The sequence below is a fragment of the Anguilla anguilla genome, chromosome 1 (assembly GCF_013347855.1).
Source record: "Anguilla anguilla isolate fAngAng1 chromosome 1, fAngAng1.pri, whole genome shotgun sequence".
Lineage (NCBI taxonomy): Eukaryota > Metazoa > Chordata > Actinopteri > Anguilliformes > Anguillidae > Anguilla > Anguilla anguilla.
The window spans coordinates 10,856,321-10,877,769 of record NC_049201.1 but is presented as its reverse complement, the minus strand read 5'-3'; the positions used below and the strand labels follow the sequence as shown (position 1 = coordinate 10,877,769).

At 43.9% G+C, this 21,449-nt stretch overlaps 1 protein-coding gene across 1 annotated transcript in view; it reads right to left on the bottom strand.

Annotated features, from left to right (window-relative positions):
- Window positions 1-689: 689 nt before the first annotated feature.
- The window catches only part of dicer1 (dicer 1, ribonuclease type III), a 30,970-nt gene continuing 10,210 nt past the window's right edge, over window positions 690-21,449 (bottom strand). The window contains 24 exon segments of the mRNA XM_035425773.1: window positions 690-5,367; window positions 7,042-7,117; window positions 7,298-7,460; window positions 8,423-8,691; window positions 8,967-9,795; window positions 11,307-11,456; window positions 12,315-12,531; window positions 12,533-13,057; window positions 13,451-13,626; window positions 13,793-13,898; window positions 14,010-14,192; window positions 14,336-14,489; window positions 14,746-14,959; window positions 15,250-15,429; window positions 15,553-15,692; window positions 15,859-15,934; window positions 16,271-16,403; window positions 17,925-18,079; window positions 18,177-18,419; window positions 18,530-18,662; window positions 19,072-19,544; window positions 19,922-20,090; window positions 20,618-20,778; window positions 21,189-21,323. Of these exon segments, the coding sequence (XP_035281664.1) occupies window positions 5,202-5,367; window positions 7,042-7,117; window positions 7,298-7,460; window positions 8,423-8,691; window positions 8,967-9,795; window positions 11,307-11,456; window positions 12,315-12,531; window positions 12,533-13,057; window positions 13,451-13,626; window positions 13,793-13,898; window positions 14,010-14,192; window positions 14,336-14,489; window positions 14,746-14,959; window positions 15,250-15,429; window positions 15,553-15,692; window positions 15,859-15,934; window positions 16,271-16,403; window positions 17,925-18,079; window positions 18,177-18,419; window positions 18,530-18,662; window positions 19,072-19,544; window positions 19,922-20,090; window positions 20,618-20,778; window positions 21,189-21,323 (5,226 nt within the window). The 3' untranslated portion in view covers window positions 690-5,201.

Sequence of the window (21,449 nt, the reverse complement as noted above, 5' to 3'; positions counted from 1 at the left end):
AATTGGTGAACAAATGCAACATTTCAAAATAAATCAGAAAGACCAGCATTTATTTTTCAACTCAGAGGAACTCCACTCCTATTCCTTACTCCCCTTCTGCCTGCCAAACTGAAATCTAGACTAATTGTGCAAACATAAAATTGCGCACACACACATCGTAAAAGTTCTGTGAGAGTAAAAATATACACATATATATTTTAATACCAACTTCATATTATTATATAGGCCTGTGTTGTAATGTGACTCAAATGTATACCATGCTTTCAGAGAAAGTCTCATTACAGCCCCAAAACACTCATGAACTGTGGCTAGTTAATTCATAATATTAGGAAAACACTGACGTAACAATCTGCTACTTACCCAACAATCCCTAGTTAATCCCGGTCGTTAACATTTGATGGGTTATATTAAATTCAAGACGTACAGTAATTTGTAACCCGATCACAGGATAATGCGTCCATTTTGAATGAATACAAATGAAACCCTGGTTAAGAGTACAGCTGGGTCTGCCGTGCAGTGAAATGGCTGGCTGGGGGACAGTTAGTTCTGAACTGCTGATTTAACTGTAACTTCACGGGTCATGAGTTTGATCAGTGATCAGGCCACAACAGTTGCAAAGATCACAGAGCACCGAACAAGATCTAAAACACAATGGAGTTAATGAACACAAAAACGTGTAGAGCCAGAGATGAACGACCATACCATAACTTTATTGTAGATATATTCAGCTACAATTGTTACAAAAAAGAAAAAGAATATTAAAGGTATTTGTGATCCATAAGGTGCAGACCGCAAACCTCTGCAGCACAGTTACAGTATGAATGAGAAGAATTTCATGTCCCTTAAAAATTGCTGCAGGATATGATGGCCCACAATTCCCCATTTATATCAACACATAACTCATTCCATTCTGCTGGAACGCCATCAGCTGGGACCAAAGTTCTCACAAACTTGCTGCCGAAAGCACATTTTCAACCCGCTTCCCCAAAGAGCAACTTGCTGCTGATACGAGTGCATTTGTTTTTTAAGGTATTTTCTGAGATCCAAGGCTTTTTTTTTTCTCTTCCTAATTCAGCTTATGTTCTTTACCTAAAGGAAAAAGGTGACACTTTTCTGATGTACCAGCCCTTTTTTTTTTTAACTGTAGTGGCTGACAAATGGCTTCACTAAAAAAAAAAAAAAAAAAAAAGGACAAAAAAAAAAGAGGGGGGGGGGGTGAGGGTGGAGGAATTCTACAAAAACCCTCTATTAACACTTGTGGAAGTCAAGTTCAATCGACGCCCCACCCTCACTGACAAAAGGAAGATGACTTAACAGAATCCACGTCGTTAATATGGCAGGATTGACTATTTTGAGGGGATTTTTTTACAATTTAATATTCAAAGTATCACATTAAGGCAGGATATCATTGAATACACAATGCGTATATTTTGACCCAGATTATTGAGATCACCTACTTCTGTTCTACAGTGTATTTAACAACAGATGAGAACCTGCAGGCACATTGTATCTTTTCAATCACCTTTTCTTAAAAAGAAAAAAAAACACAATTGTAAAATACCAGCAATTGAAACAGCAGCAAGTCCAACACCACAAGTCATTCCTCTAAACGTAACGGCATCATATATATAATTTTTCTTTTGAAATGAGGTAAAGCATGGTGCCCAAGTGCAATGCTTATTTGTGCTACATGTACAAACAAAAGCAAACAAAACAAGAACAAAACAATTATCCGCCAGTACGAAACTGTTAAATTGAGTCTGCAGCAAGTACAAGAGGACTACCTTACATCTAAAATCAAACAATGATAAATTATGGTTATTTATCAAACAATGTTGGAGGAGGTTCATTCCAAGGGATTTCAGTCTGGCTTGAATGTCAATTTAATGTGATACAGTCCTTTCATTCTTTCTCACAAAAAAGAACAAAAAAAGAAAATAAAAAAATCACTACGTGTATGCATGTGTGGCACCATAAAGTGATTTCACATTCTTTTAACGTAATCCTCAAAAAAAATTATTACTGAAAATAATAAACACGAAGATGGGTTTTTTTTTCCCAGCGGAGAGATTTGGAAAAGGAAATAAAATTTTTTAAATTAATGTTAAACTGATGTTATATTTGAGGGTAAAGTGTACAGATACAGATGGTGTGAATATCAAGGTTTGAACAATTCATTCCCGATGTTTCCATCACACACTGACTTGAGGTCATCACATGGGATCATTTCATCAGCTGTTACCGAGCGGAAAAGTGAAACCCAAACACAGTTATAAGCAATAGTTCCTTGTTGTAAATGCACAAGATTCCATGTAACAATGCAAGAAGGGTCGCTGAACTCACACCCAGGAAACAGAACCAGATTGCAACGATATTTGAGGATTAAAAATTTGATTCATTTTTTGATTTTATTTTTATTTCAATAAACAGTAGCTGAAATTCTTGTCACAGGCCAAATGACAACCTGAGATCACCTGAACAATGATCCACACATGGTTGAGTTTATATGCTTTATTTTCTCAAGAATAATTGGTTGAAAAAAATAAATGAGGGAATCGGCTGAATCGGTTTTTCAGGCATTTTAGTATGCGATTATTTACATTGCCGTCCAATACGCAATAATTTGTATGGCACCGGAACAATTAGTTCCCTTGCACACACAGGCTCTCGCCCATGTGCCCTCGCAGACGTGCACGCACGCACACGCGCGTGCGCACACACACTGATTGGCTCTTTACGGACTGCTGAAAAACGTTAAGAATCATCAGCTGTGAGATTTTACTTGGAATTAGTAAGACAAAAGGCACTGTTTTTTATTTTTTATGTTCTACTGTCAAAAATATGTCATCGATAAGTGCATTACAATTACTCGTGTGGGAATGTTGATTTAGTGCAAAGTGTAATAAATGCGTCAAAATATGGATATCACAGTAAAAAAACTACAGTATTTTGAGACACTGCCATAAATATTTGTCAGCTTGCAGTCTTGTCCAGGAATACGCACAATTTTATTAATACATCTAAATAATAAGACATAGTACGAGTCAATGAACAGAGTGCAGTGTGTTCTGAGGTAGCAGCACCCTTGAACATCTAGACTTTGCCATATATCTGACAAGAATAAAGTCCTACCAGGCATTAATATGATACCAGGTATAAGAAGCTCACCAGGAAAAAAAAATGCCCCTTAAAAGTTGTAAGTCATTATTTTGAGCATGGCAGGACAATATCTTGTTTATATCAATTTGGCTCTGGAAGCAATAAATTACACATTTGTTTGAGGCAATGGGTGGTGTTGCCCTGTGTTTATCTGGGAAGAACTTAAAAGTAGCAAAACATTAAGTCTTTTTGGGAGGCAGAAGAAGGTCGGGCTTTTCTTCAACGTGGACACGCCCTCGTGAGATGCAGCGAGCAATTGGCTTTCCTAGATTAGCGTTAAGCGACCCTTTTCCATCACACAGACAACTTTGCAAGAGAAAATAAGCAGAACAGAAGCGCCTAGCTCAGGTTTATGTGCAGGGAATGCCTTTCACAGCTTTCCCCCAAAACTTCAAGCATAATAAATCAAACAGAAAATGAAACAAAATAAAAATAATAATAATTGCAGCTAACCTCTACAGACTGATTGCTGATGGGAAGGACAGCCAAACCAACAGATTTAAAGGTAAAATAAAGAGGTATTATAGTTACAGTGCAAAAAAGATGAGAAATTCAAGCTTAATACATAACACATAGCACCAAAAAAAAAAAAAAAAAAGAATATGCATGCAAATAACTGAGGTATTCAAGTGAAGAGAGCCTAATCATACTAAATTAAAAAAACAAAAACATTTAGGCTAAAAAAAAAAAAGAAAAAAAATAAAATAAGCTGACAAAAATGAGCCCGAACTGAAACAAAGGCTGGTTTTCAGATCCACAAATCAGAATTCTTACAGTTTACTTCACATATGCAACCCTATAGCACTGCAATGGTGGCAACTTTGGTAAGTGAAGTATGAATGCAATCAGAGAACATTAATAAGAATCTTGCGTATATACTAGAGTGTAAAGGTGCTCCGTTTTCCTATAGAAGTATCCAATTCTTACAAAATCTGCAGCATATTTCCCAGGTGATATGTCTTCTATTGTTATTTTATCAAAACTAAATAGTTCAGTCAATGGAGACATTTAATGCTCTTTTATGACCATTAATTGAAAACACAACTGTTCTTGGTATCAAAAGACATTTACTGAAACCCAAGTGTCAACGTAAAGTCATAATAGACATTTAATATCTCTTTCTCTCTGTCCATATGGTAGCTCTATAACGCAGTTATAATCCATCCAGTTGGCTTATAATACACAGCTACACAAACATGCATCCTCGAGTGCTGTAAAAACAATTTTCACTACAGTGAATGGGAATGTTGAAATCCATTTTACAGGAGATATATGAAGAAGGGTTTTTCTCTTTAAGGCCAAAAAACCCCACATTTTGTGTTTAAACGCATTTCCTGTAGTAGTTGGTTACGTATATATTCATATATTTATTTATTTATATATATATTTATGATTTGGTGTGCATATGACAAAATGTTCACCGCTCACATAATCTAATCAAGTCTAAACTAAACGGACCCTAATAAAACAAGTGCAATAATGATTAAGTTTGCCATTTCAAGACAACAGATGTCAAATGGAGGACAACACTGGCTCTCTCCCCGGTCTCCTCCTAGCTCGTCTGCCACAGCGTTTTAAACTGCTTTAAACCTGGCACTAGTGCACAGACTGAGGAATTTAGCGTTTTTATTATTCAGTTTATACCTTTGTTTTAACTATGTACAATCTAAATCTACTTAAGCATAAACCTCTTTACCCACTAACACGACAAAGAGCTTCATTAGAAATCAAAACAAAAAGAAAAAAACAAAGCGGGACCTGACCTTTCGTTCGTAACACTTGCTAATGTTAATAAAGCACTCTCGTGATTAAACAAAGCCGGGAAGGAAATGAAGAAAAGATTGTGTTTGCGCAAAAGTAAAACCCAAAGTGAAGTTTTTTTTTGTTATTTTTTTTTTTTTTAAACTTTACTAACATTTGCCAATCTTTTTTTTCCCCCATTATTCAAGCGATAAACTTTTTTAATGGTTTGTTTTTCCGGTTGTTTAGGACGTTGTCACCTTTGATGGCTGGTCCTGGCAGCAGGCCGAGGCGTGTGCAGCTCAGCTGTTCTGGACCTGAGGTTGATTCGCTTTGAGGCTACGCAGGGCCCGCCGTGCTGCGGCGGACTTGGCGATCCTGTAGCTGCGGCCCACGCCTTTGAACTTGCCCTTGCCCACGACCTCAACCGTCACCCGCACTTTGCCATCGTACGTCCTCTCCGCCGGGCTGGGGGAAATCGGGAAAAACACAAACGTCAGATTTTGATTCATCGCCAGGTTCCGTTTGAGCTTTCGCTCAACTGTTTTTTGGTCATGATTTTTTGGAGATGCTTTGCACCTGAAAGATATATCATGATTATACAGTATGCTTCATGAGCCAAAAAAAGAAAGCAAGAAAACGAATACATTATACTATGCAGGCCCAGCACATTAAGTAGGCTGATGCTATACTGGTGAATGAAGACTCAACCTTAGTCAGGAGAGAAACAACAGAGCTCCCATGTAGTCATGATACCCTGAAGTTCAAATCAACAGCTTTGCTGCATACATTTTATTGCCTTCATGTTTAAGTAGGTTTTCTGGAGACCCACAGCAAGCAATTACTGCCAAATCTTGCCAAGTGCAGAAATCCAGAGGAAAAGCAGCAAAACAAAAATAAAATAAAAATATTAAGGGTGTTCAGAGAGGCCACTACCTGTATTTGTATCGCTATTTGTTGACAAAGCAAAATTATTTGTATTCGGACAAAAAGGAGTGGGCGTCCTATCAACAGAAAGTAGGCGTGACTTCACAGGAAAAAAGTAAAAACTTCTTAGTTTTTTTGTCAGTGACACTCCTATTGTAGTGATATTAAAACATTAAAGTCATTGTTGTGAAATAACCTATTATAATAATGAAGTACAACCACAGACTAAAAGACCCTGCAGAGTTCTGGAAAAGGGTCTTGTGGACAGATGAGACCAAGATTCACTTGTGTGGCAAGAGCGTGATGGCAAAAGCAAAGTGTGGAGGCCAAAAGAAACTGCCCAAGATCGGTGAAACATGGTGATGGGGGTGTTAAGGTTTGGGCATGTATAGCTACTACAGGTGCTGTGTCACATGTCTTCACCAATGATGTACTCTCTCATAGCAGCAGCACAATGAATTCCGAAGAGTACAAAAGCATCTTATCGACTCAAGTTCGACCGAATGCCTCCAAACTCATTGGAAGGCGCTTCATCCTACAGCAAGACAATGATCCCGAAAATACAGTTAAAGCAACAAAGGAGTTTTTCAAAGCCCGAAACAGGAATATTCTTAACCGGGCTAGTCATCCAACCAATCTGAATCCAATTCAGCATGGGTTTCATGTGGCAGCCCCCCAAAAAAGCAGGAGCTGAAGATGGCTGCAGTACAGGTCTGGCAGAGCATGACCAGAGAAGATACTCAGTGCAAGTCATTCACAGACTTTCAGCAGAATGCAAAGGATATGCAATGAAGTGCTAAACATGATTACTTTCATTTAAATAACATCAATATGTCCCAAACATTATGCTGCCCTGAAAACTGGGATTATTCACTTCAACCAGATGTGAATTGTTTGATTACAAATCTAAAATTGTGGAGTATAGAGCCAAAGAAAAAAATATGCCTTTGTTCCAAACATCATGGAGCTCACTGTATATACAAAGTACTTAATTACAACTCTCAACAATGTTATAATATTTACAGATATCTGACAGATCCTAGTCTTATTATGGGATTCTTTATGCGTTTGAATTATCTCATTGAATAAAACCTAAAATAAGTCTCCAGTTAGGCCTGTATTTCAGCCCCCCTCCCACACACACACACACACTCACAGACAGACAGACGCACACACACACACGGACACACGGACACAAACAAACAAACAACCAACCTGAACTTGGCCGTCTCCGGCTCCATTTCCAGCAATTCACGAACGGGAGAGCGAGGGACATTAGCAGAGAATTTTTCTGGGGGGGTTGTGGGGGAGGGGGGGAGATGGAGACAGAAACTTTTCAATATGAAATTCATGAGGACAAATCATTCAGAACATCCAAAAATTATGGAATGTAAAATCTTTCCTGCATGAACTGACAAACAATCAGAGAAAGTAAAATGTGGAATCATTTCTCCCCATCTCTGTATCTTACCTATAAGTGGCCTCATCATTGGATAATACACTTGCCAAACAGTCTCCAGTGACATCCTGCTATCCATGTAAATTGCACCAGCAAGTGATTCAAAGATATCTCCCATTGCTTTGGGAACTTCAATGTCCTCTTCTTTCTCTTCATCTTCTTCAGAGCGGCGAAGCTGAAATTATAGAAAGCAATCCAAGTTTTTGTTAGCACTAAATAGCGTGCAATCATTTTCTCAAGACAAAAAAAAAGGTGATTTACTTTCCCGATGTGTACTCAATACTCTAAATAATTTAACAATCTAGTTTAAAAGTACACACTCGTGCAGTACAAAGCAACGCTTCCATATCATTACTTAGGAGCAAGATTATACAATCACAGAGAAATTTCACTTCAAGCATAAACCCACAAAAAAAAAAATGTATTATGAGTACATCTGGGCTGTGATACTCTCCCCCCCAAACATTCTACTCAGGTACCGCATATTGGGCAATGAGAAAGTCCATCACCGCTGCTATGTTGTCCTATATCATGCATTCAAGTAAGGAGTCTTAAATGCACAGTGGGTGGTGGGGAGGTTCCACTTGAGACTTATTGGGCACCACTGTTCTGACCACAGGACATGCAAACATTGTAGTGACAGATTGTGGACATCTCTATACTGTGCGATTTCATGTCGTTCTAAATGACTGTAAGGGCCTGCCTTCAGTAGTATATGTCTGTAGGTAAGGAAAGCAAATTCAAATCAGCTTTCCATTAATAGGAAATATTTACTGATTTGACCAAATTTGTTGTTTTTCCCCCCTTACTGTATCCAATGGTATCCCTTAGGCATAACAAAACCTTTCCAGTCAAAAACGGCGATTCGTTGCCAAGATAGCCAATTCAAATAAATTAAATCCAACTGTATGTTTAGTGCTCGAAATGACAAAAATACAAACCAGATTCCTAATATTTCCCTGCCCATTTCTCGAGCACCGGGTTTTGAATGTTAATAATAAGCAGGAGATATAATATCTCCGCAATGGTTCCTTGATTAGCAAAGATCCGGCATCCTAAAATCATGTTATGAATAGGTACATTTCCGACTGGCCGGGGCTGCCGGTGTCTTGCTGCCAGGTGGTGTAGGGTACTGACCTCCGAGTCCATCCCTTGCATTTCGTTCTTTTCCAGTTGAAATTGCACAAAGTCGTCGATCACGTGGAACAGCTCGGGCGAGACCGCCTTGAAGTACTTGTGGTAGTCGTACTTGACGGCCAGAGAGGCGAATATGGTGTTGTTGACCAGGGCGGACCGCAGGTCGGTCAGCACACCGGGCGAATGCTGTCGAGGGTCTTCATAAAGGTGCTTTGTTATGAGGTAGTCTAAAATTGCATCGCCGAGAAACTCCAACCGTTGGTAACAATCTGCGAGACAGAAAGCAGCAGGTACGTTGAGTCACACAGTAACACAGAGGAATGGGCTGTCATGCAGAGTTTAAGAATGCTAAAGGGTCTGTACCTTTATAACCACCTGCATCTGTAATTCTGTAAACTCTAAGGTCTTCACCAAAACATCATATCCGAATAAAATATATACTCATACAAAAAAAAATCATTTTTTGAGTTATCACCTCAAATACAAAATGCACTTGATTGACTTTTAAGTAGTGTGTGTGTGTGTGTGTGAGCAGGGTGTTTACCTGTTATGGTGTTGTAATGGTATGAGGCGTGAGTGAAAGCCTGCAGCAGGTAGGCCTTGTTCTGGAAAGTGTAGCTGATCTTCTCTTCGAAGTTCTCGAAGCCGGAGATCAGGTGGTTGAGCGTGCGCTCGGCGTCCGGGTGGTCGAACATGCAGCGCGGCGGGATCTTGAGCCAGCCGTACTGCAGCTCTTTGGAGCGCTCGCCGGCCCCACCGCCGCCGTCGCCAGGGCCCCTCTTCACCGCCGGCAGCACCTTGAGCCCCAGCGAGCAGAGGAACATCTGGGCGGCGCGCTCCCCGCAGCTGGTCAGGTAGCAGCCCAGCAGGGCCTCCACGCAGTCGGCGATGCTCTTGTCGGCGATGCACTGCTCCGTGTGCAGGTCGTAGGAGATGGACTGCTTGCCCGTGTCCGTCCCGCAGTTCTCCTCCGACGGGTTCCAGAAGCCCACCACGAAGTCGTCCTCCTCGCCCGCCTTGCTGGGGTCCAGGTAGCACATGGCGTCCCAGGAGCTGTAGTCGAACTCGTCGCCGTCCGGGGCGAGGTGGGCGTTGGGCAGGTGGGGCTTCTTGGGGGCCTTCCACTCGTAGCTGGGCTCGGCCGGAGGGAAGCTGCTCAGGGAGATCTTCTTGCCGAAGGCTCCCGAGCCGATCAGCATGTTGTCGATGAACTTTATGTGCTCCTGGTAGTACTCCAGGTCGTCCTCCACGCTCACCTCGTCCTTCGGCTCCTTCCACATCAGCTCCTCGTCCTCCTCCACGTCGTCGCCCTCGTCTTCGTCCTCGTCGTAGTCCTCCTCGGCTCTTCCGTTGGCCAGGGGATCCCCTTTCATCTGAAAAGTCCAAAAAAAAAAGATAACGTGAAAAAGATGCACACTATCTCGAAAAAAAAAATATATATACACATTTTCTTTTTTTAAAATAAATATAATTTCAGACAATTCCTCAAACAAACCCAACAGCCTCATAATTTCACCTCATCACCAGTGCAAGCGAGATATACATAAGTACATGCACAGATAAATGCAGACGACAATAAATCTACAAATTTAATATCACTGATGAGAGCATGTAAGGTATCAGCTTTTACGATGGCTAGTTAAATAAAGCAAATCTTTTAAGCTAAATATTACTCTCCTTACATTTCCACTGCACTGTCCTATAAGTGTGAGACTTAAAGGAAAGACTCGAGTGAAGCCACAGGAAGTGTGCATAAAAGCCATTATATGATCATGATAAAGAAAATTACTGCCATAGTCCCAATTAAAATGTCAGCAAATGATATCATAAGCTTAGAGAAACAGAAATTAGCAGTTCATATCTGAGCCATTTTGCACCTTGCAAACTGAAGTATGGAAGGCTTAAGTTGAATTAACTGTATTAATTCCAGAGGACACTGGATGGTCATCCTTACCTCTGAAGCAATTGAGTAATACAGGGTCTAATCTTAAAGAGCAGGCGGTAGACGGAGTCTTGCAGTGCTTTTGCTAACGTTTGTAGTCTGTATTTGATTACCGCTACCCTTCTATTAATTCAAATGTCAGAGAGTGCGGGGGAATGAGAGTTGAACAGGACTAGTCAGATTCAACAGCCTGATGCAATTTCTAATGAATAGGACCAGTGAGTACCCTGATTAGAATCAACTACAAATTCATGGTCTATGAAATAAATGGCTATAGAGCTGCTGCATGTCATGGCATAATTAGCCCGTACAAACCTGCAAACACAAGGACAATTTGACCTGTACAATCTGATTACATCTATAATGTGCAGTGGAATACACAGTGCTGCTTTGGGTCAAGAATAAATAAGGTCTTGGAGGACGTGAATCAGAATACAATGCAGTTTTACTACAGTGTTAATGGAACGACCCCTCCCAATGCTGAGATGAGGAATGAAAAACTGCAATCGGGTAAATATTACTGTAAGTACACTTCAGCAAGCTGAGATCACTTGTCCGAATTCTGATTCTTTCATGTTAAATGTCATTGGGGGCGAGGGGGGCTGTGTGGTGCGTCAAAAACCAAGCCGCTGTATGGTGTGGACACTTCGCAAATACTTATACAGGAAAATACAGGTCTTAAGCATTTCATCTGCACAGAAGACTGTGCATTTACTTCATTTATATGGGGGGGGGGGGGGGGGGGGGCTCGTATCCCAGTAACAATATGAGAACTCAGGGCTAAATGTGCCAAAAAGGGGTGATCACCCCCTCTAGTGGTGAACTTGAAGATCTGACAACACTTGCAGAGCGCAGTACGCAGTGAATGCTGAAATAATAGCAGTATGTATTTTCAAAATGGCAAAGGGAAAAGAAAAAAAAACTCTGCTTAAAGTTACATACCTCGGAGTCCCACTTGTCCATACTGCTTTTGTCCTGGTTAACTACATACCCCGGGGGCAGCCAGTTCACGGGTGGATCAAAAATGGAGACCACCATTCGACTTGGCAGGCCTTTCTTTTTCCCCAGACGATACAGGTTACAGTTGCTAACCTGACATGGGAGGCGGTAAAAAAAAACACCAATTCATTAGTTTCCTGGACAGAAAACTGGACTTGAATGACCACCGCAATAAAACGCGTCGACATTAACCAGGCATCTACCATTCACGTACATGCTGTGAATACACAATTAATCTCTGTGGCTTTTTACTGGCTGAAATATTTTACAAATCATGGACATACGGTTTTACATATAAATTATTAGGGAACGATACTGCACAGGATGTAACATGATCTGCAATGGAAAGAATTAATGAGAAAAAAATTACTCTGCCTCGACTGACACACACCCACAATCCGTCAAGGGGAAACATTCCTTATCTTTATGGCGCTTATGAAATATAATATGAGACAGGCACAGAACAGCTGAGTGGCCGTCGGTGATTAAAGATAAAAATGTAAATTTGGAAGAGACGGCAGGCAAGAAGAACATTTGTTTTGATCAGAAAGTCTTCCATCAGGATATATTTCTCAACCGCTCATTTAAAAGAAAAACTGCTTCTTGTATTAGCAGGAAGCACTTGACTGTGAATGCATTAATGTAATAGCTAATTAGATGGCAACAGGTTTTAAGTACATTCTTGTTGACCTTATACTCTCCAGTATAAAGAAACCTCAATTGGACAATGCCCTACAGCCACAAAATAAAATGGGGTGTGTGCTAGCGTAACATTTAATGCTAATTGGAGCTTTAATGGAGCATTTCTGTTCGCTTTAACAGAAATCAGGTTAGTATGGCCGTCTGGTTTGAATTAGGTTCCCACTGAACCGTCTCAAAAGAAAAGCCCTCAACGTGCATCAGAAACGTGCATTTTGTTTTTTTTTTTATTATAGCTGTGGTGCTGCTCACCTTCTTGCTGCGCATGTAGGAGAGGCGTCCCTCGTGGGCGTCGGGGTACGTGCAGAACAGGTAGGTGGTGATGGCGTGCTTCAGGAAGGAGTCGCCCAGCATCTCCAGCCTCTCCAGGTTAAAGCCGTCGCTGGCGTTGGAGAGGGTCAAGGCCTGCAGGATGAGGCCGGGGTTGGGCCCCAGGGTTTTCGGGGAGTCGCTGCCGGCCGAGGGGGGGGGCGTCCGAAGGTGCTGCGGAACCGGCTGTCACATCGACCACCTGGCGACGGTCTGAGGTAGGTATCGTCGTGTGTCCGTCAAAGTCTGAGTTACTCCCTGGAGTACATTCAACGCCGGGCTGGGGCTGGCTCTCAGTGCTCTGAGAGTGTTGCACGTGAGCTGAGGTAGTGCTTTGTACAGGTATTTCGCCCTCGGGCGAGTCTGGCGGGGAACGTTGGCAATCGTGGCGTCCGCCGAGGCCGCCGCCGTCGCCGTCCTCCGCCGTGCCGTTGGCGAGGTTCCCGGCACAGACGCAGTCGCGCTTCTCTTCGTCCTGCGGCGGGGCGGGCTCTGGATTTTCGGCGGGCGCGATGGCGCCCCCGTGTGGCGAGGAGGCTTCAGGATGAACACCTTGATGGGCAGCATCGTCAGGGGCTACAGTTGGGCTGTGCTTACAGTAATCGTCTTCCGTGCAGGCGCTGGGGCTTGAGATGAAGGCCTTGCTGTCGATGGATTTCTTCCACCCGAAATCCAAGTTTGGGTATCTGATGCACGTGAATATGATGGAAAAAACGTATTTGTTTAATGAGACATTAAAAATGATAAACAGTACAAATCGAAATAGAACCTGGAGAACTTAGAGCACAGTGCGTGCTTGCAACATGGTGGGGAACAGCAGTTTTTAAGTGCTGAAAAGGGCTTCTGGCTTTCTTTATCTCAACTCTAAATTGCTTAATGGCAGTTGTTACTCCAGAAAGGAAGCAAACTTAGGCAGACCTCCAGAAAATGAGGTAGCCGACTTCAAATCCTGAAGGACACAGGCACCAGAATTTCCCCAGAAGACAAACTCTATTTTACAGTAAAGCCTTGAGGCTAAGCCCCGCCCTCAGCTCTTGGTTCTGAAGGCAGAACGCAGACCGGCGAATCAGCGGACAGACCTGAAGTCTGGCGGCAGGGTTCGGACCCCCACACCGGCGTCGATGGCTGTCTGAGCCCGGAGTTCCTCGGCCGTCAGAAGGCAGTGAAGTCGGTAGAGGATGCTGGGAAGGCAGACCGCTTTTCTCCACAAGGAGGCAGGGATCGGGTGGATGGCACACAGTTCAGGAACCAAAATCTTAGGTGGAGGCAAAGGAATAACGGGGAGAGTTAGCACTGAGAATGACAAAATTTACAAAGAGAACTAAGGTTTCACTTCTCTTTCAAGATGAGTTCACTGCACAAGCTTAACAGCAGCCACCAGCAGTAAAACGGTTTAGAGAGAGTGAGATCCTTTTCCTTACCTGTTTGTTTTGCAGACTCTCCCACTTGGCCTTCCTTTTCTCAGCACTGCTGAGCGGAAGGGCTTTGCCTTTCTGATTAAGGTGTCGAGGAGTCAGAAGATTCAGTCTGCAGGGAGGAGAACAGGACTGTGACTAATACTCATAAATCCACTGAATCATAATTACGTTTTTTAATTACTTTAACATTTCCCAGTGAAGTCACTGGCAGAAGGCATACCGTGAGGATGTGTGGTCCACATCCAGCAGTGGCTGGTTCAGGTTGGACAGGTCGAGGTTGTACTTGGTCTTGTAGTATTCGGCGAAGGTTTCATATTCTGGTGAAGGGAACTTGCTCAGTGGTGTGAGATCAGTGTAGACATCCGCCACGTAGAAGCGGTGAGGCTGGTCAAAGTTGCGATACCTGCAAGCAATGAGCACCCAAAATAACAGAATATCTGTTTTGGTTCATCATATCCCATATACTGATACATGCAGATGTTGAGGATAAACCTGCCCATGTTTTATTTCTGTGCGCTTCAAATGTTTTATTGTAATTTCACATACCTTGGAATGATGACTGCATCCTGGTAGTCCTCCAATTTGAAAGTGAATGGGTTCTGTTTGGTGTACTGGGTGTTCGGAATGCCTATGCGTGCTTCAGATTTTTCAATATCTTCCATGAATTTAAAGTCCAAGTCTAAAGTGTTGGAATCCTCAACTGAAATATAAGGTATGCATGGCAACGTTAATGGAACAATAAAGTTGTCATCTTAAAATGAGGGTTATAAAATCACAGGGAGGAAAAAAAAAACTAAAAGCAAAGCAATCGAGAGTGCCAAACTTTTATTGTCATTTTGACATTCTGAAATGGCGATGGCTGTTGGCAGTCAAAGTGCCAAATAAGACAGCGCATTACTTTTTGAGATGAGAGGCCAAAGCGGAAGCCTGTGGGGGGTGGGGGGGGGTTCACTCACCCACGTTAAGAGGTAGAACGCAGTAGGCGGAGTCGGCCTCGGTGGGTTTGAACTCCAGGGCGGGTTTCTCCAGGCGGAGGATGTGGGAGAAGATGTACTGGTGCAGGCGCGTGATCAGCTCCAGCTGGGGGGCGCTCAGGGTGAACCCCGACTTCTGCAGCTCGATGGAGATGGTCACCTCCCCCGAGCGCGTGTACACCGGGAAGTGGGGAATCTGAGGGGGGAGAGATGGCAGAGGAACAGTAAGCAACACGTGAAGCGCTCTCACTGCAGTGGAGCCATAGAACCCCCACTCGTATGAAGGTGGAGGTGGTGACGTCACATCATTATTTACTGGACTAGCGAATGCTCTTATCTGGTTTACATTTTTAACATACAATTCATGAATACAGCTGGGTGCAGCTATTCAGGCTTGGCACCTCGCTCGAGGCAACTACCCGCACCTGGGATTGGAACCTGCAACCTCTGAGTTGGAGAACGCTATGCCAGACCGAAGACCCTTACCCGAGGTATTGGTTTTGCCGTCAGAATGCCGAAGCATCTGGTGGTGTCTTCGGGAGGGTAGAGCTTCCTCCTGCGGAAGTTGAGCTCGTCGGGCAGAGGGGTCGTCAGGACCATCCCGATCACATACAGGTAGTAGGACTGCTCTGGCACAGGGTAACTGTTCCGAAGACATTCTGGGATCTGTTCCGAATACAAAGGAAACTGGCTTTAACGGCACGTTACAATAGCGGGTAGCCATGTTGTAACACCCCAGCAGGCAGTGAAGAGCGAAACGGCTCCAGCGTGTCAGGGGACAGTACTCACCGCTTTCGGGTAGCACTGCCTCCTCTTGGTTGATCCTGGTCTGCCCGGGACGCTGGTCTCCTCCTCGTCGTGCAAGTCCAGCTCCTCCTCGTATTTCACAGTCTCCTTCCCCACCGGCATCAAGTGATCATCTAATTCACCTGATGAAGAAGAGGCCTGTGCTTAGTCGCAGGATTTTGGTCAAGATTTAGCAGGTTATTGCTGCCCCGCCCCCAGTGGTTGAAGGCTCAAGTAGTTGAGAGTAGCAACATTAATACCAACTAAATTCTTGCTCAGCTAACATTGTCAAATACACCACAGTTTTACCTATTTTGTGTAGCTTTTCACAGCAAAGAAGAGCAACTGCTTTCTCAGCAAGTCTTGCACAGTTCATTGTGGGCCCCTGCAATGAAAGAAATCTCACATTACAACAGCACAAACTGCAAGGTTCATCTCGACTATGTATTCTGCCTGAACAACAAAACATGCATAAAGGAAATGGAAAACATACAGCATGACCTATACAGATTGTGAAAATATTATAATGCAATGTTAAGAGCAGCGAGTACAATTTTGCTTCTACATGTTGCACGTTGCTACATTTGCTCTGTTAACACAATGACATCAGCGTGGAGGCAAATGCGCTTTCAAGGAAATGGCGGATTTTGCATCCACACTGCAGCTCTCTGACTGAAAGAGTGTCTGTCGTCAGACAGCCTGCATTAACTCAGGCACTCACAGTGACGGGGACCCTGAGAGGGGAGTTAATGGGGAGATAGAGCGTGGATCGGTAAGCTCCGTCCGGCAGCTGCGCAGTCTTGCACTTGGGGGCCAGGTGCGTGAAAGGGTCGCTGGGCAGTCTCGCGCAGTATCTGCAATGGAAACGGCAGAAGGCATTCACTCGCGGTCTGGCAACGCTTGAAGCCGCTCGGCCGTCTGAAGAGGACTTTTTACGCGTAAACAAGCCTGATTCGGCGTGCTGGAAACCCCGGGCGGCCACGGCTAACCCCTAGCCGTCTGGAACTCAAACGGAGATTTACAGAACACACATCTGCGTCAATTATACGCTTAGATTCAAATGAAACATCCGCAATGAGGCCTTCCACGCAATGTGTTTCCGTTTAGGCCCCATCTTAATTTGCTTAGCAAGAATCTGGAGGTAAACACCACCACCAAACCACAATGCCCAAAGTAAAGTGGATAGCCAACCTTAAAAACAAAGACTGACAAAGGAAGTTAAACTTTCTAACTGAAAAAAGACACGCTAATTCACAGCATCCTTAAATGTCGTCGCTCGACACTAAACTACAGCTGGATGACTTCAACCCAAATTAAAACTACTAGGCTAAAATGTCTGACACCGTTTGAGCTCAGATGCTCCTCACCACTGCTCAACCCTCTGGGGCCTGGGTCACGAGGATGAGGACAGACTCGATCCCATTTCAACCATTTAAACATCAGAGCAACTGACTGACATGGTTTAACACCCACAAGGCATTAAAAGAAACCTTTTATGACAACAATGCATGTATAAACTGGAAACAGCTTAAAGCTGGGCATAAAAGGAAACATTCACCCCATTTCGTAAAAAGCTAAAGATGCTAATGTTTACTGTGGTGGTACTACAGTATATAACAAGTCTATACATTTTCATGAGTGTCAAATCCAATGCTTTCACAATTCTGCCATGTAACGCAAAACTGCTCTTCTGATCTGGCATTTTCATACACATGTCATCAAGCCTTTCAACAACTTCTCAGACATCACAGGCGAAGGCTTTGCAGTGTATGTATGGAAGCATGAGGCCAGGGAAGTACTAAAATGGCTGCGCACATGCTTTATCCAAACAACTGTAAAAAAGATGGGATCACTGCACCGACGATTCCACCAGCACAACTAATAAAGACAGGCACCCTCAGATGTTTATATAATTGATTTGGAAATCTGAATTAATCCCAAGCAGCAGAGAGATGGATGCCAATATAAATACACTTTTTGTAAACAGGGAGTTCTTCCCAAATACACTATCAGGAGACAACGGGCCAACTTCCCCCATCATAAAAGCAGGGCATTACATGCACTGAGTTTTTGGATCATCTACAGATAGTATAATATATCTTTTTTTTTTTAGTTTTTGGGTCAATTTGTCCCTTAAATGCACTTTTTTATTCATTGGCTATACTTTCAGTAAGATAATATCTTGAGGGAAGTTCAAAGGGACCACAAACTGCTTTTTAATGCAAAGACCCTTGACTTGTTGTGCTGGTCGCTTGTTTGATAGCTGGCTGTGAATATTTAAGCACTGCCGGCAGGCAGCGGTCCCACTGAGGTTGTTCAGCAAGGCGGCAGCTGTGCCTGTTTTCTCCCTTTGCCGTAAAAAGCGAGGCGGTTACCTGTTGACATGGCCAATCGCCGTGTTGATGGTGACCCTGGGGCCCCCATCTTCGGAGCGCAGCACGTAGGGAGGTAAAATGTTGTCGTCGTCCAGCACGGGCTCCACCTCGAACTCGCTGCTCTCCGGCGACTTGGAGCATTTGTTCCTCAGGATCTGACGGCGGGAGAAACAGCGGCGCGTTAACAAAAACATTTACTCCTTTCCGCTCCGGCAAATCACCGACCGCCGCGCTTTTAACCAGCCGAATTACCTTTTCGATTGCCTTGTACGTTTTCAGGTCCTCTTCGAACGCTTTTGTTCTCTCCGTGTCGGCCAGCATAATGTAATTGGACACTGGCGCTCGAGCCCTCCCTTTGGACTGAACGTACGAGCGGTACTCCGTTGGCAAGTCAAATCGAACCACCAAATTGCACTTTGGAATATCGACTCCCTCCTCCACAATACTGGTTGCGATCAGCAAGTTGGTCTCGTGCGCGCGAAATTTCCGAAGGACCTGGGAGAGATTCGGGAGGTCGGTCAAGGAGCGAATCTAGGCTGAATCTGAACGAATGCAGTGCTAATGTACGCAGCGTGAGGGGACAGAACCTGCTGAAACTTGCTCACCTCCTCCTGTTTGCGAAACTCAACCTCCATCTGTTTGTTTCGAGGCTGGTTCTTGCCAATGCTGTGCCCGGTAATGAAGTTGCTGCTTATGTAGGCAAGTTCAGGGTCCTGTTTTCCTGCCTCCTTTATAAGCCTGAGACAAATGACAATAAAAAATTTGACCAGGAAAAAACATTACATTACAGGCATTTAGGAGACGCTCTTATCCAGAGCTACATACACAACTTTTACATAGCATTTACATTGCTGGATATATACTGAAGCAATGCAGGTTAAGTACCTTGCTCAAGGGTACAGCAGCAGTGTCCTTCGGGGGAATTTAACCTGCAACCTTTAGGTGACTAAAGGTCACAGGTTACACACAGGTAACACTGTCACCCATAAAATAGCAGAAATACAACTTACAAAGAGATAGGACTTCTCAAAATAAAAGCGTAGCCTGTAGCCATCAGCAAATTAGCCATTACCTGACAGACAGTTAATTTTAAAAAAACTGCACAACAGCACAACAGGAGGAAAACCCAAGTGGCTTGTGGTCCCACCTGTTTAAGACGACCGCCGTGTAGCGTCTCTCGACGAAAATGATCCCGCACAGTATGTTCGTGAACGGCGACGGGAAGTTGGCCTCGGGCTTCTCCTTCACCTCGATCTCCTCGTCCTCGTCGTCGTCCTCCGAGTCGCTCCAGGAGACGTAGTTGTCTTGGTTGCGGTTGTTGTACCACTCCACGCTCTCGAACTGCTGCCTCTCGAAGGGCTTGTACTCGTGCAGGATCTCCAGCAGCCGGATCACCTTGGGCGTCACGAACTTGAGGTCCAGGGAGGCCGGGGAGAAGTGCTCCTCGCAGAGCGCGTGGATCTTGCGCAGGATGGTGTCGGTGAACAGCAGGAACTTGCGGTTCAGGTCCTCCTGCTCGTGCTTGATGTACTTCTGCAGCTCCCTCACCATGATGCCCGCCACCTTGTCTGCGCACCAGGGCCCCAGCACGGTGAGGACCGCTCTGCAGTCGCTCAGCACCTGCCAGTGGGACAGCAAGCACCGATGAAAAACACACACACACACACACGCATTAATTTCTCTGTGCTAAACCGTAAACTGACCACAAATTACAATGATGTGCCCTGTGTGCAAGGACACTTCATTTCTAAGGCAGTTTCTCGTGTTCAATGCAATCAGCTCCAGTAACATGCTACTAAGCCAATGTTGCAGTACAAGAAAACTGCGAACAGGAGCAGATAAAAATAAGTGGTTGATGGGGAAGGTGGTTAAAGGCTAAACCTGCCATTTCACATTTTTAAAAAAGTATAATCAGAAACACCCTTTTTCGAGGTGCCGTGACACTAACTTCCCCGGCGAGTGAAAGGAGAGGTGAGTGAAAGCGGGGGCGGGCGGACCTGTTTGGAGATGAAGGTGGGGTCGCGGTCCTCGCGCTGGGCCGATACGTTGCAGTCGTTGAGGAAGCGGAGCGCTTCGTCCAGCTCGTTCAGGAGCCGCTCGCAGAGCCCGCTCTTATCCAGGTAGGGCCCGCAGTCCAGCACCACCTCCCGGGGCTGAGAGGCGTACCTGAGCGCGAGACGAGCACAACTGAGCACTCCTCCTCCGCGCTCAACACCACTTTAACCTGCCCACTAACACACTCTTAATCTGACTAATGCAAGCAAGTTTCAATGGCAGTTGAAATCTTCAGGTCATGTTCAGTTAATTTTTGGCCTATATCAGGCCTTTTTCACAGTCAAATTAAACTCCTAAAGTGTTTTGTGTATTCTGCGGTTTGACCCAATCAGTTACACTTACTGCACTGGTCTAATTAGACAATTAGCTCTTAACATTTAAATGGATGAATTTCCCAAAATGCAGTGTGATTTTTGTAAAGGTATAGGTTTTGTATAGGTCTTGAACTGTATCTTAACTTAACTGAGCAAACAAAGAGGCCTTGGAAGAAGACAAAAATCACACAAAGTGACCTTGCAGGAAGTTAAACTGAAATCCACATCTCATATAATTAAATTACTGCACAGTATGATTTACTGCACAGAATGATTTTTTCCCCCTCATCAAAAGGAAGCTGCTTTAAAGAGCAGCACATGTACCTATCCAGGACGACGAGGTCAGTAGCAGTTTCTGCGGTGCTTTTCAAGATCCTCTCCAGGTTCTGAATCTTCTCCTCCAGCTCTGACGGGTCACATTTGCCATTTAAAATGGAAGCGGTCAGACCCAGGATTCGAGGACTGCACGGGCGCCCCTCGCATATCTGCAAGCGTTTAACACGACGAGCTCAGCCTTCCAGACAACGCTCAACGCATGGACTGAGAGTTAGAGCAGCAGTGTCCCCAAATTTAAACCCCCGACTCTAGAGTCAAGCATCCTGAAACAGAACAACACCCCAATAGTGATATCATATGCAGCACTGGGATATCAGACTTCATTTTAAGAGGGCAAAAAAAGGATAAAGAAGCATTTATGGAATCACTCTTCACTTCAGTGCAACAATGTCAACTAGCACAAGCACATTCGATTTGAGGAACAGTTAAGACACCTTTCCATCAGATCGGTTGACACTTTCATTTTAAAAATATGTCAGCTAAATTATGCATTTCAACTTCTATACCATGAAGGACACGGCCATCGAATTTCAGTTAAATGCATAGGCTGTAATTTCACCTTCATTATTTCCCGATAGGGATGATCCATGATTGCAAGGTGACACTCATCAAACACCAGCAGGTTGATTTTCGATAGTGGCAAGACTCCGTTCCTCAGAACGTGCAGGAAGAGGTGGCATGTCATAACAAGCACCTGTGAGAGAGGACATGATTGTTAAAAAATAATAATAATTAAAAAAAGAATAAGTGCAGCACGGTAGCAATATACCCTAAAAATTGCAAGATGACATTCGCAGATCGATTCCATCTATATTTGCTT